This window comes from Hyperolius riggenbachi, chromosome 3, assembly GCF_040937935.1.
Source record: "Hyperolius riggenbachi isolate aHypRig1 chromosome 3, aHypRig1.pri, whole genome shotgun sequence".
Classification (NCBI taxonomy): Eukaryota; Metazoa; Chordata; class Amphibia; order Anura; family Hyperoliidae; genus Hyperolius; species Hyperolius riggenbachi.
The window spans coordinates 444022025-444049241 of record NC_090648.1 but is presented as its reverse complement, the minus strand read 5'-3'; the positions used below and the strand labels follow the sequence as shown (position 1 = coordinate 444049241).

At 44.2% G+C, this 27217-nt stretch overlaps 1 protein-coding gene across 2 annotated transcripts in view; it reads left to right on the top strand.

Moving 5' to 3' along the window:
• The window catches only part of IK (IK cytokine), a 67927-nt gene that overhangs the window by 18341 nt on the left and 22369 nt on the right, over positions 1-27217 (top strand). For both annotated transcript variants that reach the window (XM_068277808.1, XM_068277809.1), the window contains exons 6-16: positions 794-908; positions 1037-1107; positions 6744-6790; positions 6886-7049; positions 10305-10413; positions 16870-16909; positions 19649-19964; positions 21151-21169; positions 22974-23049; positions 25022-25102; positions 27056-27113. In XM_068277808.1, the coding sequence (XP_068133909.1) occupies positions 794-908; positions 1037-1107; positions 6744-6790; positions 6886-7049; positions 10305-10413; positions 16870-16909; positions 19649-19964; positions 21151-21169; positions 22974-23049; positions 25022-25102; positions 27056-27113 (1096 nt within the window). The remainder of the gene's footprint in view (positions 1-793; positions 909-1036; positions 1108-6743; positions 6791-6885; positions 7050-10304; positions 10414-16869; positions 16910-19648; positions 19965-21150; positions 21170-22973; positions 23050-25021; positions 25103-27055; positions 27114-27217) is intronic.

Here is a 27217-nt window from a genome sequence, read left to right as displayed (position 1 = left end):
ATCAGTGAGAGTCACACTGTAGTCACTTCCTGTCTGAGTTAGGACTGAGTTAGCCACTTTCATACCTGATATTTAACTCTTTCAGGCAGAGAAAGGAAAATAAAAGGAACACAGCATAGTTATTTGTGTGCTGGGCACAGTGCATACCCATGTCTATCTCATCATGTCACCTTGGGTATCCTTTAAGAAGTGATTACAATAGTAGCTGATAAGAAAACAAACAAGATAATACAAACACTGCTAGCAGCTCAGCTAAATACAAGCCAAAAGTGTACAGAGGAGAAGACACATTCTCACAGGATACACTGTAATATATAAATACAGCAGCTATGCAATAAATGACAATGGCAGCTTTCAGTACAGATAAACTGTACTTTGGGAACTTGTAATTTGTAAACAGACAATATTACTTGTGGACAAAAGCAAATATAAGTGTATGGGTAATAAAAAGTAGGAAAACCTGTTTTTACTGAACTTTATGCCATAGTTTTTAATCCCTTTTTAATGTGCACATTAAACTCTTACATTATGTCAGAATGTAAGTGTCAACTGTCACCAGGGTGTTCCTACCTGGCTATGGTATTGGAGCAAACAAGGGGGGGGGGGGGGTGACTCTTTGAACTTGTTTCCAATAAAAGGGATATTTTTGGTCGTCAAGTGTGTTCCTTTTCTGGAATCATGCATTTGCATTTAGAAAATCGGGATGGTATGAAAGCACAATGTTATGCCATCTTTATATATGGATTGGTTGAACACGACTTGATAAACAGTATTTTTTTATTATAATTTCCAGTGACAAATCTGCAGCAGAGAAAAGGCGTCAGCTGATCCAGGAGTCCAAGTTCTTGGGTGGTGACATGGAGCACACTCACTTGGTGAAAGGTCTGGATTTTGCTCTGCTGCAAAAGGTAAGCTTACTTTCATTGCCATCTTAGTTAAATGCTGATCATTGGAGGGGCACATTAGATATCCTTGTATAGAGTTGAATGCCATTTTTATCCAGTGAGCATTTATAGCAGTGTTTTGTTTCTCACAGGTTCGAGCTGAAATTGCCAGCAAGGAAAAAGAAGAGGAGGATCTGATGGAGAAACCTCAAAAGGAAACAAAGTGAGTGGCATTTACAGACCATCTCTTTTGCACAGTTATATCGCAATCCTCCTCTCTTATACCAGCACACAGCCTAATAGCAGGAAATGGGAGCTGCACCACTGTGATTCTGCTATAATTACACTGAACAATGCTTTATAGTAGGAGGGCTTTTCAGTGTCTTTTAGTCCTCTATACTTGGTAGTTTGAGGTCACTCCAAGCTGCTTGGGTTTTCTGAAGTGCTGGTGCAAGCCTGATCCCATTGAGCAATATCGATCCCTGCTATGCACTGATGAGGGACAACAGCCCGAAACAGGCTGTTTGCGTGTTAAGTTGATGTGACTCTGTACATTTTATAAGCTATAGACTTGCTATATACGCCAGCAGTTCTGGATGTAAGCCTGGCTTCAGGAGCATAGAGATAATTTGCATATTCAGTAGTGATGCATTGTGGATAACCACAGTCACTCAATTAAAGCTAAATTATTGCAAATACCCTCTGGTTTAAGAAGGCAAATCACACTAAGCATTGCTTTTTAGTAGGAGGGCTTTTCAGTCTATTTTAGTCCCCAATACTTTCCTAGTACATTGGGGTCACCATGAGCTGCTTGGATATTCTGTTACACTATTCAAGTGTGTCTCATATTACTGAAGGGTGCTGGACTGAATGCAAAGGCATTCTTGTTACTTAAAGAGACCGATGTCAACACACCAATCAGATCGTCAAACATTTATACTTGTGTATAAAAATGCTTGTACAGTTGAGGCTTAAAGTGTATTCGAGGTGGAATAAAATAAAAAAAGTAGATACTTGCCTAAGAAGAGGGAAGCCTTCCCACGTTCTCCTGGAAACCACGGTCACCACACGTAGACCCCCAGGTGCTCCTGGAGACCACTGTTGCCACGCGTGACCTCACACTTCTTTCTGGAGACCACTATTGACACGTTAGGACCCCCAGAACATATTTGACAAGAGCTTGTCGGCAATGTTATGGTGGTTGCAGCACATCTATGCCTGCACAGTAAGCTGAAGCCGCTTGTACATGGCCAGCTCGTGTCACTGCTCAGGCACATGTAAACTATTGACAGTCAAAAACCGCGCTCAGTGGATATAGAGTAAACCTTACTTGGTAGATGTAAAATAACACGTCAAGACTTAGTAAAACCACAGTAATATTAGAGGTATTGGAAAGGTGGAGCCGCACAGGTAAAAACCTCCCCCGGTAAAAAGTCAATCACATACAACCACTGGCGCTCACTGTCCAAGTACTACAAACATCCTCTGATGATTGTTTCTTCAGATTGTGTTTACACCTTTAACTGGAAAAACATAAGAGACAAGAGAGGGAACACATCATAGTGTAGATTGCCTGTATCACAATATATGACCACCTCCGTGCACCCTGTTTCCCGCATACACGATAGCACCATAAGTGTTAACAAGCACTACCACCTTCAGGAGGGGGGATCTATATACCCCCCTGTGTGCCCCCGCTCACCAGATAGTCTCTTGTATGCTTGCGTGTCACTCCACGTCGTAATTCCAGTAAGCAAATACCTCATAAAATAAATAATCATAACATGTGTAAAACCGCTATTTAATTGGCTCCTCGCCTAAAAATTATATGCGTACATTAAAAACTCTTTGGTATAAAGCATATCTCACACAAGTCCGTAGCCCGCGGGAAGGTTCCGGTCTCGGCCGTGTAGACTACTTCCTCAATCAGCGCGTCTCCTAAGCTCCGCCCTACCGGTTTCGTCACCAAGTGTGACTCATCAGGGGCATAGGGAGCATGCGCTGACTCATCTATTATGTAGCTGGGATAGGTCCCGCCTTCCCCTCCCCTCCCACCCACCCATTGGTCGAAAATATCCTTATTGCTATTTCTATTCCGAGCACGGAAACTTCCTTTAGTTCACAACTAATACATTATTAAGCCCTGTTCCTATTATCGGCTATACCAAGTATGAAGGGAATCGTACCTATTAATAAACACTATGAGACATACGCCGACCTGCATTTTATTGAAATATTGGCGCGTGCGCACATCCATCCGTACCCCGACACTTGCTACATCATCTGTAAACCCGTGACGCATCTGCGCTGGTCTGTAACTACACCAGCCCCTTGCGTGCGTGCTGTTTTAACATACTCGCCGCGGCTATAGTAAACGCCCATCCACCTTACGCCACACATTCATAGGCGTCACATGCTGCGTATAAACCGCCCGTTCTAGATAAGTTGCATACTTTATCGCGGATACAAAGAAGCTACTGGCGGATTCAATAATCACCCAGTCTTCTTTTGTCTCATATTGCCACCAACTAATTGATACATTAACATTACATCTAAACACATGTTAAAATTATGTGTATTGTGCATATAATCATCAACACCTTTTATCAACCGTATATGTAAATAAAACTACACACTCGTGAAATTAATTCTTATGTAACAGTGACTAACATTATACATAATTCAATCAGTATTGCAACGTGTATATCCCGCTATATATCATTCCTTTATGTTATATTTTCCTAAAGTCTAATTTCACATAGTACCCCCTAATCGTGCCTAACTTGCTTACTGCAGTCACTTGTATATTATCCCTATACACAATAAAGTGCTACATTTACCGTAATTATCTAAAGTGTTACGTGATTACTAACTATTGCCAACATCTTTCCAAAGTATCTACATACATAGTCACATACTTTATCATATGTTCTACGTGTTATTATCTACCCATACGTGATCTCCTCGTCCATCACTTTACTTATTCCACCATTGTGCTTGATAATCCATACACTTACAGTGTGATTACCAAATTGTGTGCCCCACCCCCACCTAGTGGCATTTTACCTATAGACACATTAATTTAACTATTACAAACTATTACAGAGATTTAGTCTCCTTGATTCAATCATTGGTTAAAAAGCAATTGATATCTATATCGATATTCAGACCCAGTGGTTCTAATGTTTTCAGCGTGTATATCCACTTAGTTTCTTTCTTGCATATTTCTCGCAGTCTATGACATCCTCTCCAGCTCGGTTCTAATTTTTCTATTCCACATATCTGCATCTCCTTCGGGTCACAGCTATGCTTATTTTTAAAGTGTCTAGGGACACTATGATTCTCATGTCCTTTGCCAATTTTATACACGTGTTCGCCCATTCTTTCTTTTAGTGGGCGTGTGGTTCTACCAACATATTGGCTACCACAAGTGCATGTTAACAGATACACTACATGGCTACTGTTACACGTGATAAACTGGTTGATTTTAAATTCTTTATTTGTAGTCTCTGAGCGGAAGTTAGACCTTTTTTGGGTTATTCCCATTTTGCAGGCCCTACATGACCTACATGGGAAGAAGCCTTTCTGTTCCCAGTATCCCGTTACCCTTTTGTTTGGAGGGTCAACACAGCTTGGTACCAATCTGTCACGTAGATTTGGAGCCCTGCGGTATATGAATTTGGGTTTAGAGGGAAGGCATCTGTTGAGGGCCGAGTCACTCAAAAGAATTGGCCAATGTCTCTTTATAGTTTTTTTTCTATTTCTTTATGTTGTTTTGAATATTCAGTTATAAAGGCCATTGTGGGTGTTACTGCATTTTTATGGTGTTCACCCAACAGATCCGCCCTCTCTTTTTCTGCTATTTCCTTTACCATTCGATCCAATCAATTCATTATACCCTTTTTCTACAAATCTTTTCTTAATGATCTCAGATTGTGTTCCATAATCTTGTGTATTTGAGCAGTTTCTCCTTATCCTAGTAAACTGCCCTCTGGGTACCCCTTGTATCCAAGCTGTGTGATGGCAGCTTGATGTGGGTATGTACCCATTTCTGTCCGTTTTTTTAAAATAACATTTTGTGGTTACTGAGGGGACATTTTTCGTAATTGTCAAGTCCAAGAAGTGTATCTCCTGCTCATCTTGTTCTAATGTGAGCTGGATATTTGGTTCAATACTATTTATCTCCCTCATATATATATCAAGGGCTCCTGCATCTCCCGACCAAAAGATCAAGAGATCGTCAATATAACGTTTCCATAAACATATATTCGAACCCCCCTCTCCTAATGGCCTCCTCCTCCCATCTGGCCATATAAAGATTTGCTAGCGATGGGGCATACGATGCCCCCATCGCACAGCCATATTTCTGGCTAAAGAACTCACCCTTGTACCTTGTATGTGATGTGACTGCTCAGGCACAGCCGTACTTGCACAGCCCAGCCGCACTCTTGCACGAAGAGGAGCATAGTCACAAGTTAAGAAGGTCCCTGGCAGCATCAGTGGTTTCCAGGAGGACACAGGAAGCTTCTGGAGTATCTGTTTTTGTTTTTTATTTTATTCCACCTCGGGCTCTCTTTAACCTTTTGGGGACCGCCTCTATGAGATCCTACGCCGCACTTGTGGCTGTTCAAGCCTGATGTGGTGTAGGATCTACGCCGCCCCCCATTACCGCTCCCTGACGCGATGGTGCGCACCTGAGAGGGGAGATTAAGCTGTCATATGACAGCTGACTTCTCCCCTCAGTGACCAGCAGCCATAGCGTATGGCTGCTGATCACGTGATCAGCTGCGGAGGTGGGGGGGGGGGAAGAAGAGGATACACCAGGCATGGGCAAACTCGGCCCTCCAGCTGTTATGGAACTACAAGTCCCACAATGCATTTGCCTTTGAGTCATGACTGTGGCTGTCAGACTCCTGCAATGCATTATGGGAGTTGTAGTTCCTTAACAGCTGGAGGGCCGAGTTTGCCCATGCCTGGGATACACTCACTTCCCTGCCGTTCCCGCGATGATTGGCGCTCCCCACTGCTCTGGCGGGCGTCTCGGCTCCCTCTGACGTCAGCGCCGGGTCCCGGCTTGATGACCTCATCAAGCTGCGACCCGGAACTGAGCGGCAGTAGGAGCAGAGATGGAGCTTGGAAGGTGAGTGAAGGCTGCTGCGTGCAGGGAGGACATCTGGCTAAAGGGGGGACACACAGCTCAGGACGCCACAGAGGGGATCCGGCTGCCTGAACCCCCCCCCAAAAAAAAAATGATATGATATGCCTCTTCTGGATTGTTTGGACACGCTATGCCACTGAAATGCGGTGAAGGTAAAAGTGATGTAAAGTTTATGGACCTCCAGAGCTTCCCTATTGCTCAATGAGCCTTTCCATAACTCTGAGGATGAAAACATAGGTTTGAGAGGTGGAAAGGGAGGGGCTAAGGTGACTGACAAATTACCTATTTCTCTGGCAGTTAGTAGCAACTTTAAAGGACAACTAAAGTGAGAAGAATATGGAAGCTGCCGTATTTATTTCCTTTTAAACCATACCAGTTGCCTGGCAGCCCATGCAGCTAATCTCATCAGATCTGACAATAATGTCAGACACCTGATTTACTGGATGCTTGTTTAGGGTCTATAGCTAAAACTATTGGAGGTAGAGGATCAGCAGGGTTACTGGACAATTAGAATTGCTTTAAAGGAAATAAATATGGCATCCTCCAGTTGCCCTTTGACTACATCTAGATTTTGCATTAATTTATCATTTGCTCAGTTTGGATTGCTTTTCTCTATTCAGCTATAGTATTCAGTACCTACAGATGCTAGCTAACCATTACTACATTTGCACCTTCTAACTAAATGTCTTTATTGCCTCTAGGAAAGATGAAGATCCTGAAAATAAAATTGAATTCAAGACTCGACTTGGTATACTTCCATCTAATTATTTGTCTGTTACATTGTCTTCTATAATAGCATGAAAACACAAGCATTCTAATGAAACGTGATCATCTCTTTAACAGGTCGCAACATTTACCGTAACTTATTCAAAGGCAAGGCGTACGAACGCAATGAGCTCTTCCTGCCGGGACGAATGGCGTACGTGGTGGATTTGGATGATGAATATGCAGACACAGATATTCCCACCACATTGATTCGCAGCAAGGCTGACTGCCCAACTATGGAGGTATGCTGTATCAGGGGAAACGGAACTACCCTGTAGGTACACTCTGCACAACCTGAGTTGAAGTTGTGAAGTTGCTACAAAAAGCATCCGACTCCTCAGTTTATGAAACCTCTGACTCCAGGTACCCAAAATTGCTCAGACTCCACAGCCCTGGACCTGACAGGCAGTAAGCAGCCCCACTAATTATTTTTATAGATTTCATGCTGAAGTCTATTGAAAATCTGTGTGCAGAGTGTGGAGGGATCTGATCAGATAGATCCCTCTGTGATCAAATTATGATCTGATGGGGATCTATCTGTTGGCCACATCATTCAGTGTATGGACAGCTTTAGATTCACACTGCATAGTGCATTTGTTATCTGGTAGCCAGAAAAAGACTATAAAGGTAGCCATACACTGGTCGATTTGCCATCAGATTCGACCAACTGACAGATCCCTATCTGATCGAATCTGATCAGAGAGGGATCGTATGGCTACCTTTACTGCAAACAGATTGTGAACCGATTTCAGCCTGAAACCGTTCACAATCTGTTGTGGTGGTGGTGCTGCCGCCGCTCCCCCCCGCCCGCATACATTACCTGCTCCGCCGGCGCGACTCCAGTCCCCAGGTCACCGCTGCTCCGTCTCCGCTCTGGTCTCCGGCCCCGGCATGCTTTACTTCTTCCTGCCCGGCAGGAAGTTTAAACAGTAGAGCGCCCTCTACTGTTTAAACTTTCTGCCGGGCCGGAGGAACTGAAGCATGCCGGAGACCAGCGCGGACACGGAGCAGCGGTGACCGGGCGTAGACGTGCCGGCGGAGCAGGTAATGTATGCGGCTCTATTGCGTCGGTTGTCGGGTACTCGAACGCCGCTAGCGACGCGCTCCCTACCTGCGGGAGCGATCGACGGGATCGGACGAAAAGGATCGAAATTCGGCGTGTAGCGCGAACGATTGGCAGCAGATTCGATCCCAGTGATCGAATCTGTTGTCGAAACGGCGGCGAATCGGGCCAGTGTATGGCCACCTTAAGGCCTTGTTCACATTGCGTTCCGATCGCTTTCGTGTTGGTGGTTTTTGACGCTTTTTTTTTGCGATTCCCGGTGATTTCTGTGCATTGGGCGTTTTTGGTAAGCGGTTTTGTAAGCGCTTTTTGGGGCGTTTTGCGATTTCTAAGTGTCCTAGGCCTTATTTTTAAAGGAAAAGGGACCTAAAAATCTCGGAAACATTTCACATTTAAATTGACAGGGAAAAAAAATGTCCATGAAATTGATGGCAAAAGTGCTTTTTCTAGCACTTTGCGTTTTTCCTATACCCCCATTATCACAGAATCGCCACAAAAATGGTCCATGCAGCGCTTTTCAGATCGGAAAGCGGACGGATCGCCCTAATCTGAACTGGCGCATAGGAAAGCATGGTGTAAGCGCTTTCAGGGCAATTTTGAAAAATCGCCAGTGCTTAAAAAAATGAAAGAGCACCTCTAGTGTGAACGAGCCCTAAGAGTGACCACCCATCTAGCTACCGTGTCACTATCAGCTTATGATCGTGTGTACAGCGGCCGCCAATTAATATTTCTTGGGTATCATTAAATTGTTGAACTTGATGCTTGCGCAAGTTATTATACCTCATACTTGGGCAGATATCTTATGCGATTATCATTTAAATCCGACCTGTCTGATTTACAATGACCTTTAATGCCAGAGCATGACTATTCGCAATGCTTCTTACATGCCCCGCCGGCTGATTGTAGGAGGTCTGTTGTCCGCTGATTTCCCCCCCCCCCCCCCCCCAGTTGTCCATAGCAACAGAACACTTCACCAGCCTCAGGGCTAGGGATGTGTCAGTACTGCATTGTTGCCCGAAAGATCGTTTTCCGATACACAGGATGGGCAACAGTGTATTGCACAATTTATTTATATACATACATATACATAAAATACATTGAGACAACAATCCAGTACAGCCAACCTACTATCATCATGATTATTTCACGCCCCATACCTGTGGTGATAGCTGTGGGGGTTGAAATAATCAAGATGATAGTAGGTTGGCTCTACTGGATTGTTGTCTTTTAATGTATTATTTGTATGTATGTAAATAATTGTGCAATACACTGGAGTCTACTCTCCTTCCACCAGGGGTATTCCCCTTTAAGAATGTTAAGTCACTTGTGGAGGGGTGTTGGAAAGGGGGTGTGGTCTCTGGGTATTGACAGCTTGAAGCATGGTACAATAGTTATGACTAAGGACCCGGCAGGGTCAGAAACGCGTCAGCTTGCATGCTGCCCTATCTTTGCTATTTTTCTATGATAATTTAATAGAAGGATTTATGGTTTTATCCTATGGAAGGTGTGCGGAGGAATTTTTGAATATTTGTACTGCCTTAGGGCCCTTTTCCACTTGCAATCGCTAGCGTTCACGCTGAACGCTAGCGATTGCTGAATCGCAATTACCGGCGATTCCCCGATGTTCGCCGCCGCGATTTTGCTATGCTATGCACTGCATAGCAAAATCGCGGCAAATATCGCTCCGCCGCGCGTTCGCGTTCCTGACAAAAACGAATCGCGGTAGTGGAAATGACCTACCGCGATTCCTATGTTAAAAAGCAAACCGTAGCGATTGTAAAATCGCTAGCGGTTTGCGTTTTTGCGATTCAGCCAGCGCAAACGCGCTGGTGGAAAAGGGCCCTGAGGGCTGGCTGCCCTGACTCCAGCACCCTCCTGTTAAGCACATGGCACATATATCCAGGTCAGGTTGAGCTGTCAATTTTTTTTAGTTTTTTAATAAATACATGCCATACCTACCACTGTGGTGAATGCTAAAGCTGGCTATACACCTATAGATTTCCACCCAATGTTCCATAATGATCGATTGCTTCCTGAAAGGAATCCATTTAGAAGGAATTGATTCCTAACACACACAGCACATCATTTTTTTAAATAGATTTCAGCAGAGAATCTATTGAAAACCAATTGAACCACAGCATTGTACTATTTGGTCGATGGGCTGCCGATCTACCGGCTCTCTTGCCCAACCCCCAGTGGACCTAGATTTTCAGACACGTAAAAAAAAAAAACATTTTTGTGAAAATCGATGAAAATTCAGTTGATCGAACATTGTAAAGAATTGATTTCCATCCGATTCTACCAAAGTGATCAAATCTGCAGGGAATCGAATGGGAAAATCGATGTTAGAATTCGTGATCCTTTTTGATTGTCTATGTATTATAACAGGCAGTGTGAAAGTCAAAGCACTTCAACAATGATATTCATTTTTCAGGCTCAAACAACTCTCACAACTAATGATATTGTCATCAGCAAACTGACCCAAATCTTGTCTTACCTGAGACAAGGAACTCGTAACAAGAAACTGAAGAAGAAGGATAAAGGTAATTGTCATCCACTGCTTTTCCCTTCCTGTTTCTCTCATGTTACATTATTGGCTGAAAATAGAACTACCGTACTTACACTATTTTACTCCAGGCAATGATTTTTTCAGCTTGCATTTTTAGTTTTTCATGCAAATTCATGTCTACTCTTTAACCACTTCACCACTGACGGGTTTTTCCCCTTGTGGATCAGAGCAATTTTCACCTGTCAGCACCTTTCATTCGCCAATACCTTTATCACTACGTATCACAACAAAATGATCTATACCTTGTTTTTTTGCCCCCAATTAGACTTTCTTTGGGTGGGACGATTTGCTAAGAATTATTTTATTCTAAATGCATTTCTAACGGGAATAAAAAGAAAAAAAAATCATTATTTATCAGTTTTCGTCCGTTCTAGTCTTAAAATAAAACGTACTACTGTGGATAAAAGCCATTTTATTTGCCCTTTTGTTCTGGTTATTGCAACGTTTAATGTAAACCAGAGGTGTTTAAATCTAAAGATTCGATACTTAGCCAGGGCTTCCTACAGCCCCATAAACACGCGTGAGTCCCACACCATCCTCCCGCGGTCTGCCGTTTAGCTGCGATCACTCCCAGTAATTGCTTCAATTGCGCAGAAGACCCAGATGGGACCCAACTGAAGCAATTACCGGGGCTGATTGCCGCTGAACGACAGACCGTGGGAGGATGGCGAGGGACTTGCACGTGTTTATGGGGCTGGAGGAAGCTCTGGGGTAAGTATCGAATCTTAAGATTTAATCATATCTGGTACACATTAAACTATGTCCCTAGTACAATGTATGGTGACAATATTTTATTTGGAAATAAAGGTGTATTTTTTTCAGTTTGTAATCTGTCACTAATTACAAGCCCTTACTTTCAAAATAACAGTAAAATACCCTCATGACATACATATTAAAGTCCCTAATGTAACTATTTCCTTTTAAATCTCTTTTTTTGTTTTTTTAATATAAATACATGTTGTAGAGATAAAGGTAATCCGCACTCCAGTTCTAAAGTTGTGGGATGTGCCAGGATAAGGACTTGACAGCTATCAATTCCAAACTTCAGTAAATATAGTTGAGTCCGGCACCATCCACTTAATGCTCTTACAGTTTATTAAAAGATTGCTGACATATCACACGACGTTTCGGAGGATACAACCTCCTTTATCAAGTTGTATCAGCATCTAACATATAACACACATATCACACTTTTTATAGTAAATCTTTACACAATTAACCAATCAGCATTAGCTGTCGCGCTATGGCAACCAATCCCCTTACGTCCGCCTTGCGGACCTGATGGGGAACTTCTCATGCATATGCATATCTGCTGTGTCTCCAAACATTGAGACAATGGGAGCGGCTAACGTGCACGGAAGGTGCGCTGTCTCGCCAAGCCGCCCTGCATGGCGCCGACCTATGACTTCAGGCACCTCCCACCACGTGTGCGGACCTTAGGGGAGACTGCTAACCCCGAAGGCGGCGGTAACTCCGCCTGCTGGCAGCGTCATGCCACGGGGAGGTAGAGCGGACGTGTCCTCATCCGCCCGCCCCCCGTTACTAGGCAACCAAGCGGACGCACCATTTCAGCTCGCCCCACTCTCAATAAAGCCAGGAACAATGCGAGCATTGAGCAGTACATGTTGAGTAAAATTCTCGTCACTAAGAGAAGCAGTCTCCTCTCCTTAAAGGCATCATACCCAGCAACAGGCTATCAATAAGTGAACAACTAAATAATAATACAAACAATATTATATAAATGGGAGCATGTCCTAATCCCTATTCATCCCTCTGGGCTCTAATGTATCTAGTCTGCGTATCTATGCCGCTTCTCTATAGAGTAATCTCTTTAATCTATCTCCTCCACGTCTTAAGGGGGGAATCTGCTCCAAGATTTGAAATCTCAATTGGCTAACTGAGTGATTGGCTGCTGAGAAGTGATTAGGCACTGATAGTTCTTTTGCATTCTTTCGAATGGTACTTTTATGAGCTGACAGTCTAACCTTCATGGGTTGTGTGGTTTGTCCAATATATAGCAAACCACAGGGACACTTAAGAGCATATACAATGAACCGAGAATTACAATCAAATTGTCCCTTGATATAAAACCTAGTCCCTAAATGTGGATGACATATGTAATTCCCCTTAATTACACTATGGCAGTGAACACAATTAAGACATGGATAGGTACCATTGGGACGGGTCGACTGTGCACCCCTGAGTTTTTGGGTGCCCATGTCAGCCCGTACCAGTCTATCCCTTAGTGTAGGGGCCCGTCTATATGGCATGAGTGGTGAATTTTGAAATTCCTCAGTATGAGGAAATGACGTTCTTAATAGATGCCAGTTGCTACGTATGATGCCTGCTATCTTCTCACTATAAACATTGAACTGACTAACAAAAGGTATTCTTCTATTAACCACCCTGGCGTTCTGATTAAATCGCCAGGGTGGCTGCGGGAGGGTTTTTTTTAAATAAAAAAAAAACTATTTCATGCAGCCAACTGAAAGTTGGCTGCATGAAAGCCCACTAGAGGGCGCTCCGGAGGCGATCTTCCGATCGCCTCCGGCGCCCAGAATAAACAAGGAAGGCCGCAATGAGCGGCCTTCCTTGTTTTGCTTACATCGTCGCCATAGCGACGAGCGGAGTGACGTCATCGACGTCAGCCGACGTCCTGACGTCAGCCGCCTCCGATCCAGCCCTTAGCGCTGGCCGGAACTTTTTGTTCCGGCTACGCTGGGCTCAGGCGGCTGGGGGGACCCTCTTTCGCCGCTGCTCGCGCCGAATCGCCGCAAAGCGGCGGCGATCAGGCAGCACACGCGGCTGGCAAAGTGCCGGCTGCGTGTGCTGCTTTTTATTTCATCAGAATCGGCCCAGCAGGGCCTGAGCGGCAGCCTCTGGCGGTGTTGGACGAGCTGAGCTCGTCCAGACCGCTCAGCAGGTTAATATTAGACCTCTGACGTCCCTGTTTATTGCCAGGTATCCCGATCTTTTCTCTGGCTTTGTTCAGCAGTCTATGTGGGTATTGTCTCCTAGCAAACTTATCTTGCATTTCATTTAATCCAAGCTCTAACTCCACATTGTGCTATGGGAGCTTTCACCCGCCTGCTACAAAACGCTCAATACCTTTTGAGCCAATTCCAAAGAGTGACTAGAATAGTAGATGACAGGGACACTAGGGAGCTTAGATTAAATGAAATGCAAGATAAGTTTGCTAGGAGACAATACCCACATAGACTGCTGAACAAAGCCAGAGAAAAGATCGGGATACCTGGCAATAAACAGGGACGTCAGAGGTCTAATATTAATAGAAGAATACCTTTTGTTAGTCAGTTCAATGTTTATAGTGAGAAGATAGCAGGCATCATACGTAGCAACTGGCATCTATTAAGAACGTCATTTCCTCATACTGAGGAATTTCAAAATTCACCACTCATGTCATATAGACGGGCCCCTACCCTAAGGGATAGACTGGTACGGGCTGACATGGGCACCCAAAAACTCAGGGGTGCACAGTCGACCCGTCCCAATGGTACCTATCCATGTCTTAATTGTGTTCACTGCCATAGTGTAATTAAGGGGAATTACATATGTCATCCACATTTAGGGACTAGGTTTTATATCAAGGGACAATTTGATTGTAATTCTCGGTTCATTGTATATGCTCTTAAGTGTCCCTGTGGTTTGCTATATATTGGACAAACCACACAACCCATGAAGGTTAGACTGTCAGCTCCTAAAAGTACCATTCGAAATAATGCAAAAGAACTATCAGTGCCTAATCACTTCTCAGCAGCCAATCACTCAGTTAGCCAATTGAGATTTCAAATCTTGGAGCAGATTCCCCCCTTAAGACGTGGAGGAGATAGATTAAAGAGATTACTCTATAGAGAAGCGGCATGGATACGCAGACTAGATACATTAGAGCCCAGAGGGATGAATAGGGATTATGACATGCTCCCATTTATATAATATTGTTTGTATTATTATTTAGTTGTTCACTTATTGATAGCCTGTTGCTGGGTATGATGCCTTTAAGGAGAGGAGACTGCTTCTCTTAGTGACGAGAATTTTACTCAACATGTACTGCTCAATGCTCGCATTGTTCCTGGCTTTATTGAGAGCGGGGCGAGCTGGAATGGTGCGTCCGCTTGGTTGCCTGGTAACGGGGAGTGGGCGGATGATGACACGTCCGCTCTACCTCCCCGTGGCATGACGCTGCCAGCAGGCGGAGTTACCTCCGCCTTCGGGGTTAGCAGTCTCCCCTCAGGTCCGCACACGTGGTGGGAGGTGCCTGAAGTCACGTCATCTGGAGGCAGCTTGCCCATAGGTCGGCGCCATGCAGGGCGGCTTGGCGAGACAGCGCACCTTCCGTGCACGTTAGCCGCTCCAATTGTCTCAATGTTTGGAGACACAGCAGATATGCATATGCATGAGAAGTTCCCCATCAGGTCCGCAAGGCGGACGTAAGGGGATTGGTCGCCATAGCGCGACAGCTAATGCTGATTGTTTAATTGTGTAAAGATTTACTATAAAAAGTGTGATATGTGTGTTATATGTTAGATGCTGATACAACTTGATAAAGGAGGTTGTATCCTCCGAAACGTCGTGTGATATGTCAGCAATCTTTTAATAAACTGTAAGAGCATTAAGTGGATGGTGCCGGACTCAACTATATTTAATATAAATACAATGTTATTTTGGTAACTATGAGAGAGTGGGGGAGGTAAAGGGATAATTTTAATGGGAGATTCATGTATTTGTATGTAATGTAATGGGATGTAATTTACTATTTGGCCACTAGATGTCCCCCTCCCCTTTCAATGTATCCCTAATGTGTAGTGTTACAGGATTTAATGCATGTGTTTATCTTACTTTTGGTTTATCAGTGACCAGGGCATCTCATTGATGCTGTGGATCATTGATCACAGGCCCTAAGAACGGCGAAGGGGAACTCTGTAAACACATGGAAGCAGACATAGGGTTAACATCCTGATAGCAGGAAGTAGACACACTGCAGATTTATTGCAGGATTTGTTTTTCTTTAAAGGTTATTATGCTGTTATCTTTTAAAGCAGAGAGGAAGTTCTGAGTTCAGGACCACTTATGGGCTTTAAAGAGGAGCTGTTAGGTATAAGGTCTCAGAGAAAATAAACACATATATCAGTAGCTAAGGATGGGCTGTACTTGCATTACATATGCATTTCACTGTCCACGTTTGGATTTCACAGAATCTTTATATAGTATTTGCAGAGAATGATGCTCCTGACAGCTCATGGCAGGTTCCATGTTTGTCTGTCTCCTATGAAGCCAAATGTGTCGTGATGTCCTGCCTGCTTCCTGATGATTCCACTCACAGAAAAGCTCCTACTGAATAACAGTACTGTGCAGTGAATATTAATTAGCCATGTGGCTAGGAACAATAGCGGACTCCTGCAGTGTACTCTGCTGGGAGATTTTTCAGTGCTGTGAGCTGCTGCTGTTGTAACACAAGCCCTGTAACTTATCCCTAGCAGCCGAGGGGAGGGCCCCAGAATGCTTTGCAGTATGGTATGCGGCCTCTCGGCCTCTTAAGAGCTTGGGTCTAACATCCTTGCAGTTCAGCACACATCAACACTAAGAGAGATTTTTAACTTCAGTATTGCCTTTTTGGCTTCCTTCTAAACTGTTTAACACAGGAGAATAGAGGTTTAAATTAGCTTTTGCAGCCTGACAGTTACTCTTTAACACACAGGTAATTTGTTGCATAGCCTTGGGCATCTATCAATCTGTAGCATTTATACTTACCTGTCCTTCTTTGCTGGCTGCAGTAGAGATGTAGCTACAAGTTGCTGCGTGGTACACACTTTCAATTGTGATTGGCCAATCACATACAATTTCACCACCTCTATGTAGTATGAGGGTCAATTAATATTGAATACTATGAGCAGATTGTGTAGGTAAAACATCATATTACACAGAGGTGGTAAAATTGGTCAGTGATTGGCCAATCACAATTGAAAGTGTGTACCATTCAGCAACTTGTAGCTACTTCTCTACTGCAGCCAGCAAAAGAGGGACCGGTGAGTATAAATGTTTCCCCACAGGTACATTTTTATATCCTCAGATTTCAGGTATAACCTATTCTATAAAGCTTTGTAGAAAGCATGTCAGCGCTATAATAATGCATAATACCCTTGTCACCTGCAGCTGATGCCTCTACATAGGGACATATCTAATCACAGGCTTTCCCTCGCCTTTCACCAACGAGTCAGACATCTGTGCACACTGCAGCCATTGCTGCTCATAACTTTCCAGGGAGTCTTGTAATCCCCATGCAATCATCTGTTTGCTTACTGCAGCTGGAGACAGACAGGCCCCGGCATCTGCCCAGCTCCTCAGAGGATGCAAGCAATTTCCTGCACAGCTTTTTCTTTCCTTCCTTAATTATGCGTTTTCATTTTTACAGGCAAGTTGGATGAAAAGAAACCGCCAGAAGCAGATCTGAAGTAAGATATTTTGCATTTTATTGCATATTCTACTAATGTCTTTTACAGAATTCATTTGTTAAAGGGGAACTCCAAAATCACATATGACAAAAGATTCATTAATTCTATTAAGCCAGTACCTGTATTAGGGTATCTTTTACACAAGCAGGTGACAGGCAGTGAATTTGCAGCGCCTCAGTTGCTCCTGTCAACCAACCAGGTGCTTGTGCGCGCTCCGCATGGGCAGCAGACTGATGGGAGGAAGAAAGGAGAGAAAGGGGGGGGGGGGGGAGAGAGAGAAGGAAGAGAAGATCTCTAGTACTCACCTTCGTAGATCAGAATCTCTAAGAAGAATTATCAAGGTCGTCCCGGTTTCTAATAGCTGCCATTACTCCCCTTGCCTCTTCCATCTTGAATCCAGGAGAAGGTGTGAATGTAATAAAGTGTGAGTTATCTAAACTGTTTGAAGTACAGTGTCCTCTTCTTCCCCTCCGCCCCCCCCCCCCCCCTGCTAATGAAAGCTTTTACTTTCCCCTGGCTACTGCTAATTACAGTATTCCTTATCTGCCTGCTTTTTCTGCAGGTAGCAGTAGTAACGCAATAAAAGCCTCTAACAAACATTGAAATGTAAAAAGAGGTAGAATGGATTTTGTTTTTTAGTAATGAATCACATTGTTACCATGGTATATATAATGTGCCATTCAGATGCCCTGGGTGCTAAAAATGCTGCTCGGTTCAATTTAAAGCAGAACTGCAATCGGAATGTCTCCTATGCTCCAATAGACTACCTGCCTACATTTTTAGAGCAATTAAACAAAAATGTAGGGATGGTCAAATAAGATGAAAATTATTCAGAGATGCAGTAGTATGCAAATTCTGCTTGCAAATTTATGCCGCTTGAGAATGGACCAATCAAATTCCACATTGGCAGTGTTTGACTGGTCCATTTTCAAGCTGCATAAATGTGCGTACAGAATTCGCATAATCCTGCATCAACTCGGAACAATTTACATCTCATTAACCATCCCTACACAAAAAGTGCCTGTAAAGATCAATAAGTACTTACCTTATTTCATGGGAGCCTTGTCAAAGAGCTGCACAGAGTTCTTCAGGGTGCAAAGAGATTGTTATTGTATCCCTTACAGCAGGATGATTCTATGCAGAGAGCTTCTGTATGCAAAGTAAACTGATAGGATGTTGTACATTTGGTTCCATTTACATTATTATGCAAGATGGCTGCTTCCACATTAGTTGGGGATGTATTGTGATTATCACAAAGAAGATATTACTTTGTCAGGCAGACAGGGCAATCATGTAGGAGTTGGAAGGTATATCTTTACATATGAAAGCCTTTTATGCAAATCACTTTTCCTGTTTAAAAACAAAAAACCTATATAGAAAGTTATCCTGCCATTACACAACTATGCATGCTGCCATCTTGGCCTCCTTTAAATGACACCTGAACTGAGAGGAATATGGAGGCTGCCATATTTATTCCCTTTAAACCAATACCAGTTGCCGGGCTGTCCTGCTATTCCCTTTGGCGGCAGTAGTGTCTGGATCATACACATGAAACAAGCATGTGGAGAATCTAGTCAGACTTCAGTCAGAAACATCTAATCTGCATGCTTTTTCACGGTCTATTGGTAAAAGTATTAGAGGCAGAGGATCAGCAGCACAGCCAGGCAATCTGCATTGTTTAACTGCTTCCGGACGACGTTTGGGATCTGTTATCCATGCCAGGGTGTAGATTTCTGCTTCCCCGCCCACTACTGCCTATCACGCCGCTCTCCCTTATGCTGGGCATTATCAATTGAGCCGCTAATGGCTCGATTGATAATATCAGACGTGTCCGATGACCCGCCGGATCGATTCCGCGCTGGATACCGGCGGGCAGGACAAAAGAAAAAACAAGGCGCAGATAAGAAGCCGCCCGCGGGTACGAGCAGGAATCGATCCGGCCGCGGGCGGGGACGCAATCTATCGTAAAGCTCGATACACAGTACAAAACGTATCGTGTATCCCCAGCATTAGCTAATGCCCACTCGCCCTGCAGTCGGTATGACAGCAAAGCTCCATGAGCCATTCATGGAGCCGATTTAATTGGCTCTTGACCCTGTGATCACTGTGAGACAATCTCATTGGCTCACATTGATCACAGGGTCGGGAGCCAATGAAATTGGCTCCTGACCATCTCACACAGCTCTGCTGTCATAGTGACGGCAGAGCGAGTGGGCTTTACTGATGGGAGAATGGCAACAGTGGTGATTCTGACATCAGTAAGCCCCGTTTTTTGGTACCAGCAGTCTCTGGTCCTTAAGCGGCCAGGGACTGCTGGTACGCAAGTGGTTAAAAGGAAATATGTCAGCCTCCATATGTCTCTCGTTTCCTGGCTGTACTGCTGATCATCTGGCCATAGTAGTGTTTTTTTTCCCTTTGGAATACGTATGCAGCTGAAGAACATCAGCGCACCTGTTCTGATTGCCCATTTTTTACTGAGTGATTTAGAAATTTACTAGGACTGGATCAGCATTCTAAACTAAAAAAATATTTTTTTTTATTTATTTTTTTTTTTTTTTATAAGATGGCAGTCTCTATATATCTCTGATAGGTGTGCTGTATTTCCCAGTGGTTACATTTTTTTGCATGTCAGAAGACACAGAGTTGCGTGTAATAATACCAAATAGGATATTGTCATTGATTTCTGTAAGGATGACCTCACAGCATTTTTTTTTTTTTTTTTTTTATTTTCTCATACAGCATCTTTGATGATATTGGAGACTACGTACCAACTGCAGCTAAAGCACCTCGTGAGAAAGAGAGAGAGAAGCACAGAGAGAAGGATCGGGATAGAGATAGAGACCGCCAGCGGGAGAAAGAGAGGGACCGAGATCACGATAGAGACAGAGGCAACGATCGAGACAGAGAACATGAACGAGAGAGAGAACACGAGCGAGAGAGAGATCATGACCGGGACAGAGAGCGGGAGAGAGAGCGAAAGAGGGAGAGAGAACGAGACCTCGAGGAGGAGAAGAGAAGGCACAGCTACTTTGAGAAGCCAAAGGCTGATGATGAGGTTAGAGTTGCAGTTGTTTTTCTAGCTGACTGTTGTCCTTCTAAGGAAAACCTGAGGCGAAAAGACATACTTACCTAAGAAGAGGCTTCTCGTGCTGTCTTCCACCACTGCCTGTGACCCTCCTTAACATTGGGGGCGTGCTCCTCTTCTGGCACGAGCGTGGCCACACTGGATGAGCATGGCCATGCCTGTGCAGTAAGGCGGAGCCACGCGTACTTGAGTGGCTCTTTGCTACTGCATAGTCACGACCATACTTGCCCAGTACGGCCACGCTCGTGCCTGAAGAGGTTCCTACCAACAAGCCCTTGTCTTTTGGGTATCCGCGACGGGGTACCGGAGGATGGCGTGGGAAGCCTCCATAGGACCCAGAGGCTTCCGTCTCGATTCATTTCTTTTTGTACCCAAGCTTCGCTTCGGGTGCTCTTTAAAGTGTACCTGAACTTTTGCACAGGACAGAACGAAAACCTAGAGAAATGCGGCCTGTGTATATTTAGAGAGTTTAGCCTGTCTAATTTCCCCTCATTTGTGTCTAATCACAAATTGTAATCTCTCTTCCCTGTGTCACATGACTGCCATAGGCAGAGATGACTGATAAGCCCATTTAAAAGCACTGCATGTTAACAATATGTCTGCTTCCATGAAAACAGGAAGTTGTATCGGCTGTAACAACGAAATGTTTTTAGTTTAAAGGTTATTATGCTGTTGTGTCTTTTAGAGCATAGAGAACGTTCTTAGTTCAGGTCTGCTTTAAAGGACCACTGAAGTGAGAGGGATATGGAGGCTGCTATATTTATTTCCTCTGCCTCTAATACTTTTAGTTATAGACCCTGAACAAGCATGCAGCAGATCAGGTGCTGATGACATTATTGTCAGATCTGATAGGATTAGCTGCATGCTTGTTTCTGGTGTGATTCAGACACTAATGCAGCCAAAATAGATCAACAGGACAGCCATGCAACTGGTATTGTTTAAGAGGAAATAAATATGGCAGCCTCCATAGCCCTCTCACTACAGTTGTCCTTTAAGCCTTGATTCACACGAATGGTTGTGACACTTTCCAACCATCTTTGACTGGCCTAGGCATTTGCAGAAAGCAATAGAAAGCATCTATACAGGATGTTGTCAAACACCTATAAAGCAGTTGTTTTTAAAAGCAGAATTTTACCATATTTTTCTTTTCTTTCAGGCTAATGACACAGACAAAGGTAAGAAGTTGTAATTAGTAAAGTGTTGCACCATAAATTAGGCATTTGCTTGAAGTAAATTAATTTCCACTAATAAAACCATTATGATGGCCCTGCCTACTTTTAGTCCTAGTCTTTCCTCTTCACTCGCTGTCCACATGCTGTGCCACAAACCACGAGATTACCGTTTAATGATCCTCAAAATATTTATTTTGCAGTAAGAGAAAACTGAAAAGAAATGCTGGCATTAGCAGTTTCCTTTAAAAAATAAAATAGTTGTTTGTTTTCTCTTATGTTACTGGAATTCCACTTTTGTGAAGAAACAAATGAGCTACAGAATGTAAAAAAAATAAAGCTTAAAATGTAGCGTTTAGTTGTATTTTACCTGCACTACTTTCTCACTAGTTAACTTGGTATCCCTACATAACCGGTGCACTTTACAAAAACCTTTCTCTGCCTGCACAGCACAAAGTATCTCCAGTAAGATAGCAACCCTGAACAGTTTATGATCATAGATTACCTTCAGTAGTTAGAGCACACTATAGCCAAACTTGCATGACATTAGGGATGGCGGTTTGAGCGCTTTTGCGTTCAGCTGCTTTGTAGATGACTTCACATTGTGGCAGTGTCGGGGGGGGGGGGTTAGTGTGAGGTGATAGGAATATAGCGGAGCCCCGGGGGTGAGGTTAGTGTTAGACACAGGAGAAGGGTACAGAAGAGGGGAGGATAATGTAAGGCATAAGACAGAAGAGCATAATGTAAGGCACAGGAGAGAGGAGGTCAGTGTTGGACATGAAGAGGAGAAGTTAGTGTTAGGTCCAAAGATGGGGAGGTTAGTGTTGGGGAAAGGAGAAGGGAGGTTAGTTTTAAGCACAGGAGAGGGGAGGTTAGTGTTAGGCATGGTGAAGGGAGGATAGTGTTGGGTATTGAGAGAGAGAGAGAGAGAGAGAGAGAGAGAGAGAGAAGGTAAGTGTTGGGCATGGAAAGGAGAGGTTAGTCTTAGGCACAGATGGGTGAGGTTAGTGTTAGGCACATAAGAGGGGGGTTAGTGGTTAGGTACAAGGAAGGGAGGTTAGTGTTAGGCACGGGGAAGGGACGTTAGTGTTAGGCACAGAGAAGGGAGGTTAGGGTCAGGAGAAGGGAGGTTAGTGTTGGGCACAGGAAAGGGGAGGATAATGTTAAACATGGAGAGGGGAGTTTAGTGTTCGGCACAGGAGAAGGGAGGTTAGTGTTAGGCACTGGAGAATGAAGGATAGTGTTGGGCACCAGATAGTGTTGGGTATTGAGAGAGAGAGAGAGAGAAGGTAAGTGTTGGGCATGGAAAGGAGAGGTTAGTCTTAGGCACAGATGGGTGAGGTTAGTGTTAGGCACATAAGAGGGGGGTTAGTGGTTAGGTACAAGGAAGGGAGGTTAGTGTTAGGCACGGGGAAGGGACGTTAGTGTTAGGCACAGAGAAGGGAGGTTAGGGTCAGGAGAAGGGAGGTTAGTGTTGGGCACAGGAAAGGGGAGGATAATGTTAAACATGGAGAGGGGAGTTTAGTGTTTGGCACAGGAGAAGGGAGGTTAGTGTTAGGCACTGGAGAATGAAGGATAGTGTTGGGCACCAGAGTGGGGAGGATAGTGTTGGACATGGAGAAGGAAGGTTAGTGTTAGGCATAGACTGGGATGGTTAATATTGGCTGTCTGTTAGCGTGAGGAAGATAGAAAGTGTAGAAATAACTGATTTTTAATATCGGTAATATCTCACGCCAGAGGTCACTAGCGATTTAATCTAAATGTATACTACTTCCTGTGAGTGACCTAATATTCTGTTTCCCTTTCACAGGGCCAGGAACCGCCAAGGACTTGCTGAAGTCCATCAATGATAACTTTGCTGGAGCCCAAGGATGGGAAGGAATGGAATATCCTTTTTGTATATTTGTCAGTTCACCGGACATTTTGTTTTCCAGATGGTTGTATATTAGGACCAATGTGTGGAATCGGATGTCCTTATTATGCAGTTACCTCTTGAAGTTACATTGGTATAAAGGTCATAGAGGGGAAGGTAAAACCACTATGTTTGCCACCGTTACAAATCAGACTAAAATAAGTGTAACCAAATGATATTGTGGTGCTGAGTTATCAGGAAAGATGCACAGAAACCCCGAGCAAAATTGGCATAGTTGCCAAAGGCATCCAGTCAAATACTTTGATTAATTTAGCAGTTGCAACCAGATTGGCTGCTCTGGGGAAATGTTCCACATTTTCTTTAGCTTTCTGTGCGTCTCTATCAGCCTTTCTCAACCTTTTACCCTGGAGGAACCCTGCAAATAACTTGGATCTCGAGGAACCCCTGCATTTATTTTGCAGGAGACCGGGTCTTTCAAAGTAGGTGTGGTGGTTTATTTCACTACCCCCATTACACTGCCACTCATTATATTGTCTCCTTATCCTAGTGCTTTTTATTAATGTGATAATTATTATTCTACCCCCCAAATTACAGCTTCTTTTTATAATACCCCCTATTATAATGTGCTTCCCCCACAATGGGGGAGAATGCCGAGGAACCCCTGCAGAGCAATCCAGGGAACACTGGTTCAGAAAGTATGGTATATTTATAAATCTGCTCCATAATGTTATCACTTGAGTAACAAGTAAGAGATAAGCAAGTACAGAAAGTTCCTATAGGTAGCCATACATCTAGGGATGATGAGCAGATTCGACTGAGACAAATCTCTCTCTCTGATCGAGTTTGATTAGAGAGAGATCTATTCGCTTCCCATATACCGCAGGCCAATTCCTGATCAATTTCATGCTGAAATCAATCAGGAATCGACCTAGTGACGCCGCCTCGCCAGCCCAATGCTGCCCCCCCCCCCCCCCCCCCCCAATATTAAATGTCTTCCCACCAGTGCTCAGTGAACTACACTTTACCTGTCCATGTCTGCTGCTGGCTCTGGGCTCTGTCACACACGCCCACATTACTTCGGCAACCATGTGTGGTGCGTGTATGGGCGGAGCCAGCAGCGGACATGGACAGGTAAAGTATAGTGTATTGGGATGGGGGTACATTTGACATTAGGGGATTCATCGCTCGCCGTTACGGCCGCACACCCGATCGACCGCGACGGCCGGACATTTTGCAGTATGTCCTTTCAATATGCTCGGCCCGAAATTGGTCGTATCGTCAGTTGGGTATGCACTTAGCAGCACCGATTGTCATCCGATTGGATAATCATCTAATCGGATGGTGGATCGGCCGCCAAGATGATAGATGTATGGGCACCTTAACAAGTAAGAGATAAGCAAGTTTGCAATGCCTGGTACACACGATGCAATTTCCCATCGACTGGGTGAATTGATCATTTCCAGCATGTCCGATCGAGAACTGGATACATTTTTTAGATCAATACTTTCTGGATACATTTTTTAGATCAATACTTTCGGGATACATTTTTTAGATCAATACTTTCTCGATTGTGAACAGATTGGACAAGCCAGTAATGATCGATTCAACCTGTCGATCTGATGGGACTTTGCATTGTGTGTACCAGGCATAAAATTATTTTTATTGTATTGTTGAATCTAGTAACCGAGACTGCTTTGCAAGGTCCAAAACCCCACCAGTCCAGAACCCGCCCCTTCCTGTTACATGTGGGAGGAGTCTTACATCCTTGGCTAAGGGGAGAAGGAAGGTCAGCTTTGCAGTGATGTGATCTGTGGATTTTACATTTAAAAAAAGGGGTATTTACATGTTTTATTATATGTCACTATTGTTGTGTTATAGTTTGTGGGGTGCAGTATTGCTATATATGCCATTACCATATATGGGTGTTTTTGGTATATACTAGAAAAAAATCAGTAAAACACTTTAGATTCTTTAACTTCTAAAACGATGAAGAAGCATGAAGATAAGCAGCAGCTGGGAGATTTCTTTGGCATGTGGAACAGCTATGCTGAGTGCTACCCTGCAACGTAAGTACTCTGTTACATCTTATGTTTCTTACATCTCCTTCTATTTTGTCTTTGTTGTTTTTGCATGAAGCAGTAGTGTGCCTTTTGGGCATAGCAGTTAGGCAACAGTTATCCTCCCTGGCATTAGGATTATTTCCAGATTTAGGGTCTAAAAGCCGTGCAATTTTTTTCATAAGCTTTTAGACACTAAAAACAAGAAGAAAAACATACCTCAGAGGGGTCTGCAGCAGCTCCTGCATGAAAGTCACTCAGGCACAGGATTACCACCCTGTTCTGTGACTTTCCGTCCCAAGCCTGACTCGGGATTAACGCTAAGGAGGTTAAAATGTGTCTCAGCCAGGACAGTTAGTTAGAGAACACAAGGCGGCATACTGAAATCCTAATAGGACCAAGGCCCCCTCTTAAAAGACCGCCAGGCTAGTGACAATCTGCTTGTCGCTAGCCTGCTGTTTATCTGGGGCTTGTCAATCAGCCTCCACCGCATCACCCCCTCAATGACCCGCTCCTCCTGCCGGAGTACTTCCTGGGTTGCGGCTTGGCTTCCTATTGGAGGAAGCTAACAGAGCTCGGAGAGCGGCCCGGGGGGGGGGGGGGGGGGGGAGCGTGTTATCGAGGGGGAGACGCTACGAGATTGACAAGCCTCACATAAACATAGCAGGCAATCGACAAGCAGATTGTCGCTAGCCTGGTGATCTTTAAAGGGGGGACAGCAGAGCGTAGGGGGGCTGGCAGCGGCAGTAGAATGACCCAGAGGCATGTCGTTGTGCACACTTCATGCCTCTGGGTCCTATTAGGATTTCAGTATGCCGCCTCGGGTTCTCTTTAAAGAAGAATTGCAAAAATTGGGGATATAAAAAATATCCTTAACCATTTCTGGACCAATGTAGTTGAAATCTATGTGCGGCCGGTGGCTGTGCGACTCTGACAGAACATTGATTCCTACTAATCACTGCCGCAAGCTCCTGCCATCCTCGCTGCTGTTCCGTCACTGCATCCGCTTGCTCTGCTGTCTCAGTGACAGCAGAGCTTCTGCTGCCTCGGTCAATTTCATTGGCTCCCGGCCCTGTGATTACTCTCAGCCAATAACAGGGCAGAATAGGGAAAGGACGGCTCTGGTCCTTAAAGTGCACCTAAACTGAGAGCGATATGGAGGTTTCCTTTTAAACAATACCAGTTGCCTGGCAGTCCTGCTGATCTCTTTGGCTGCAGTTGTGGCTGAATCACACACCTGAAACAGGCATGCAGCTAATCCAGCCTGACTTCAGTCAGAGCACCTGATCTGCATGCGCCCCATCGTTTTCCACGCTCGATTCTCTTATCTTCCGCTCATTTTTCTTATCTTTTTTCAATTCACTTCAATGAGAAATTGAGCAGCAAAGCGATCGAACGGTGATCGGACATGTCGGAAATGATCTATCGAGCCATATTATCAGCTCAGAATCGAGCCGTGTATTCCCAGCTTAAGAGTCTTCATCCCCAGGCTATACTCGCCTCGTCTCAGAAAACTCCTCCCCAAAGCTATACTATCCTCATTTCAGATACTCCTAAGACAGCTCGGCCCCCAGGCTATACTCGCCTCATCTCAGGCACCCATGTTGCCTTAATGTGACATGTTTGTTCTGCCTCCTGCAAAGGCAGGTTTTCCATATAGAAAATACAGGGGCCTCTGCAGTACTAGCTCATAGACAGTAATGGCTGTTCCTTCATAGTCCGCAGTGTTCCGGCCCATCTCTACTGTTCTTACAGGAACAAGCTGAAATGACGTGGAAGCACAGAGGTGGCTTCTTGCATGTAGGGATTTGTAGGATGACATGGACTATGTAAGGTCTCCAGATTCTGTACTGCCTGTCCTGATTTATCTTTTATATGATACACGACTGACTGATTTGTTTCTGAGCTCATTCCATTTACTTACACTAGCCAATTACCTTCTGTACTTGTATATCTCTGCAGCATGGATGTCATGGCAGTGGACAGTGATGAAGAAGTGGATTACAGTAAAATGGACCAGGTGAGTACTGCTGCTGTGTGGCCAAACATACTTATCAGGAACGCCCCATGGTTATCCTATGTCACTCTGTGTGTACTGCTGCTGTGTGACCAAACACATGCTTA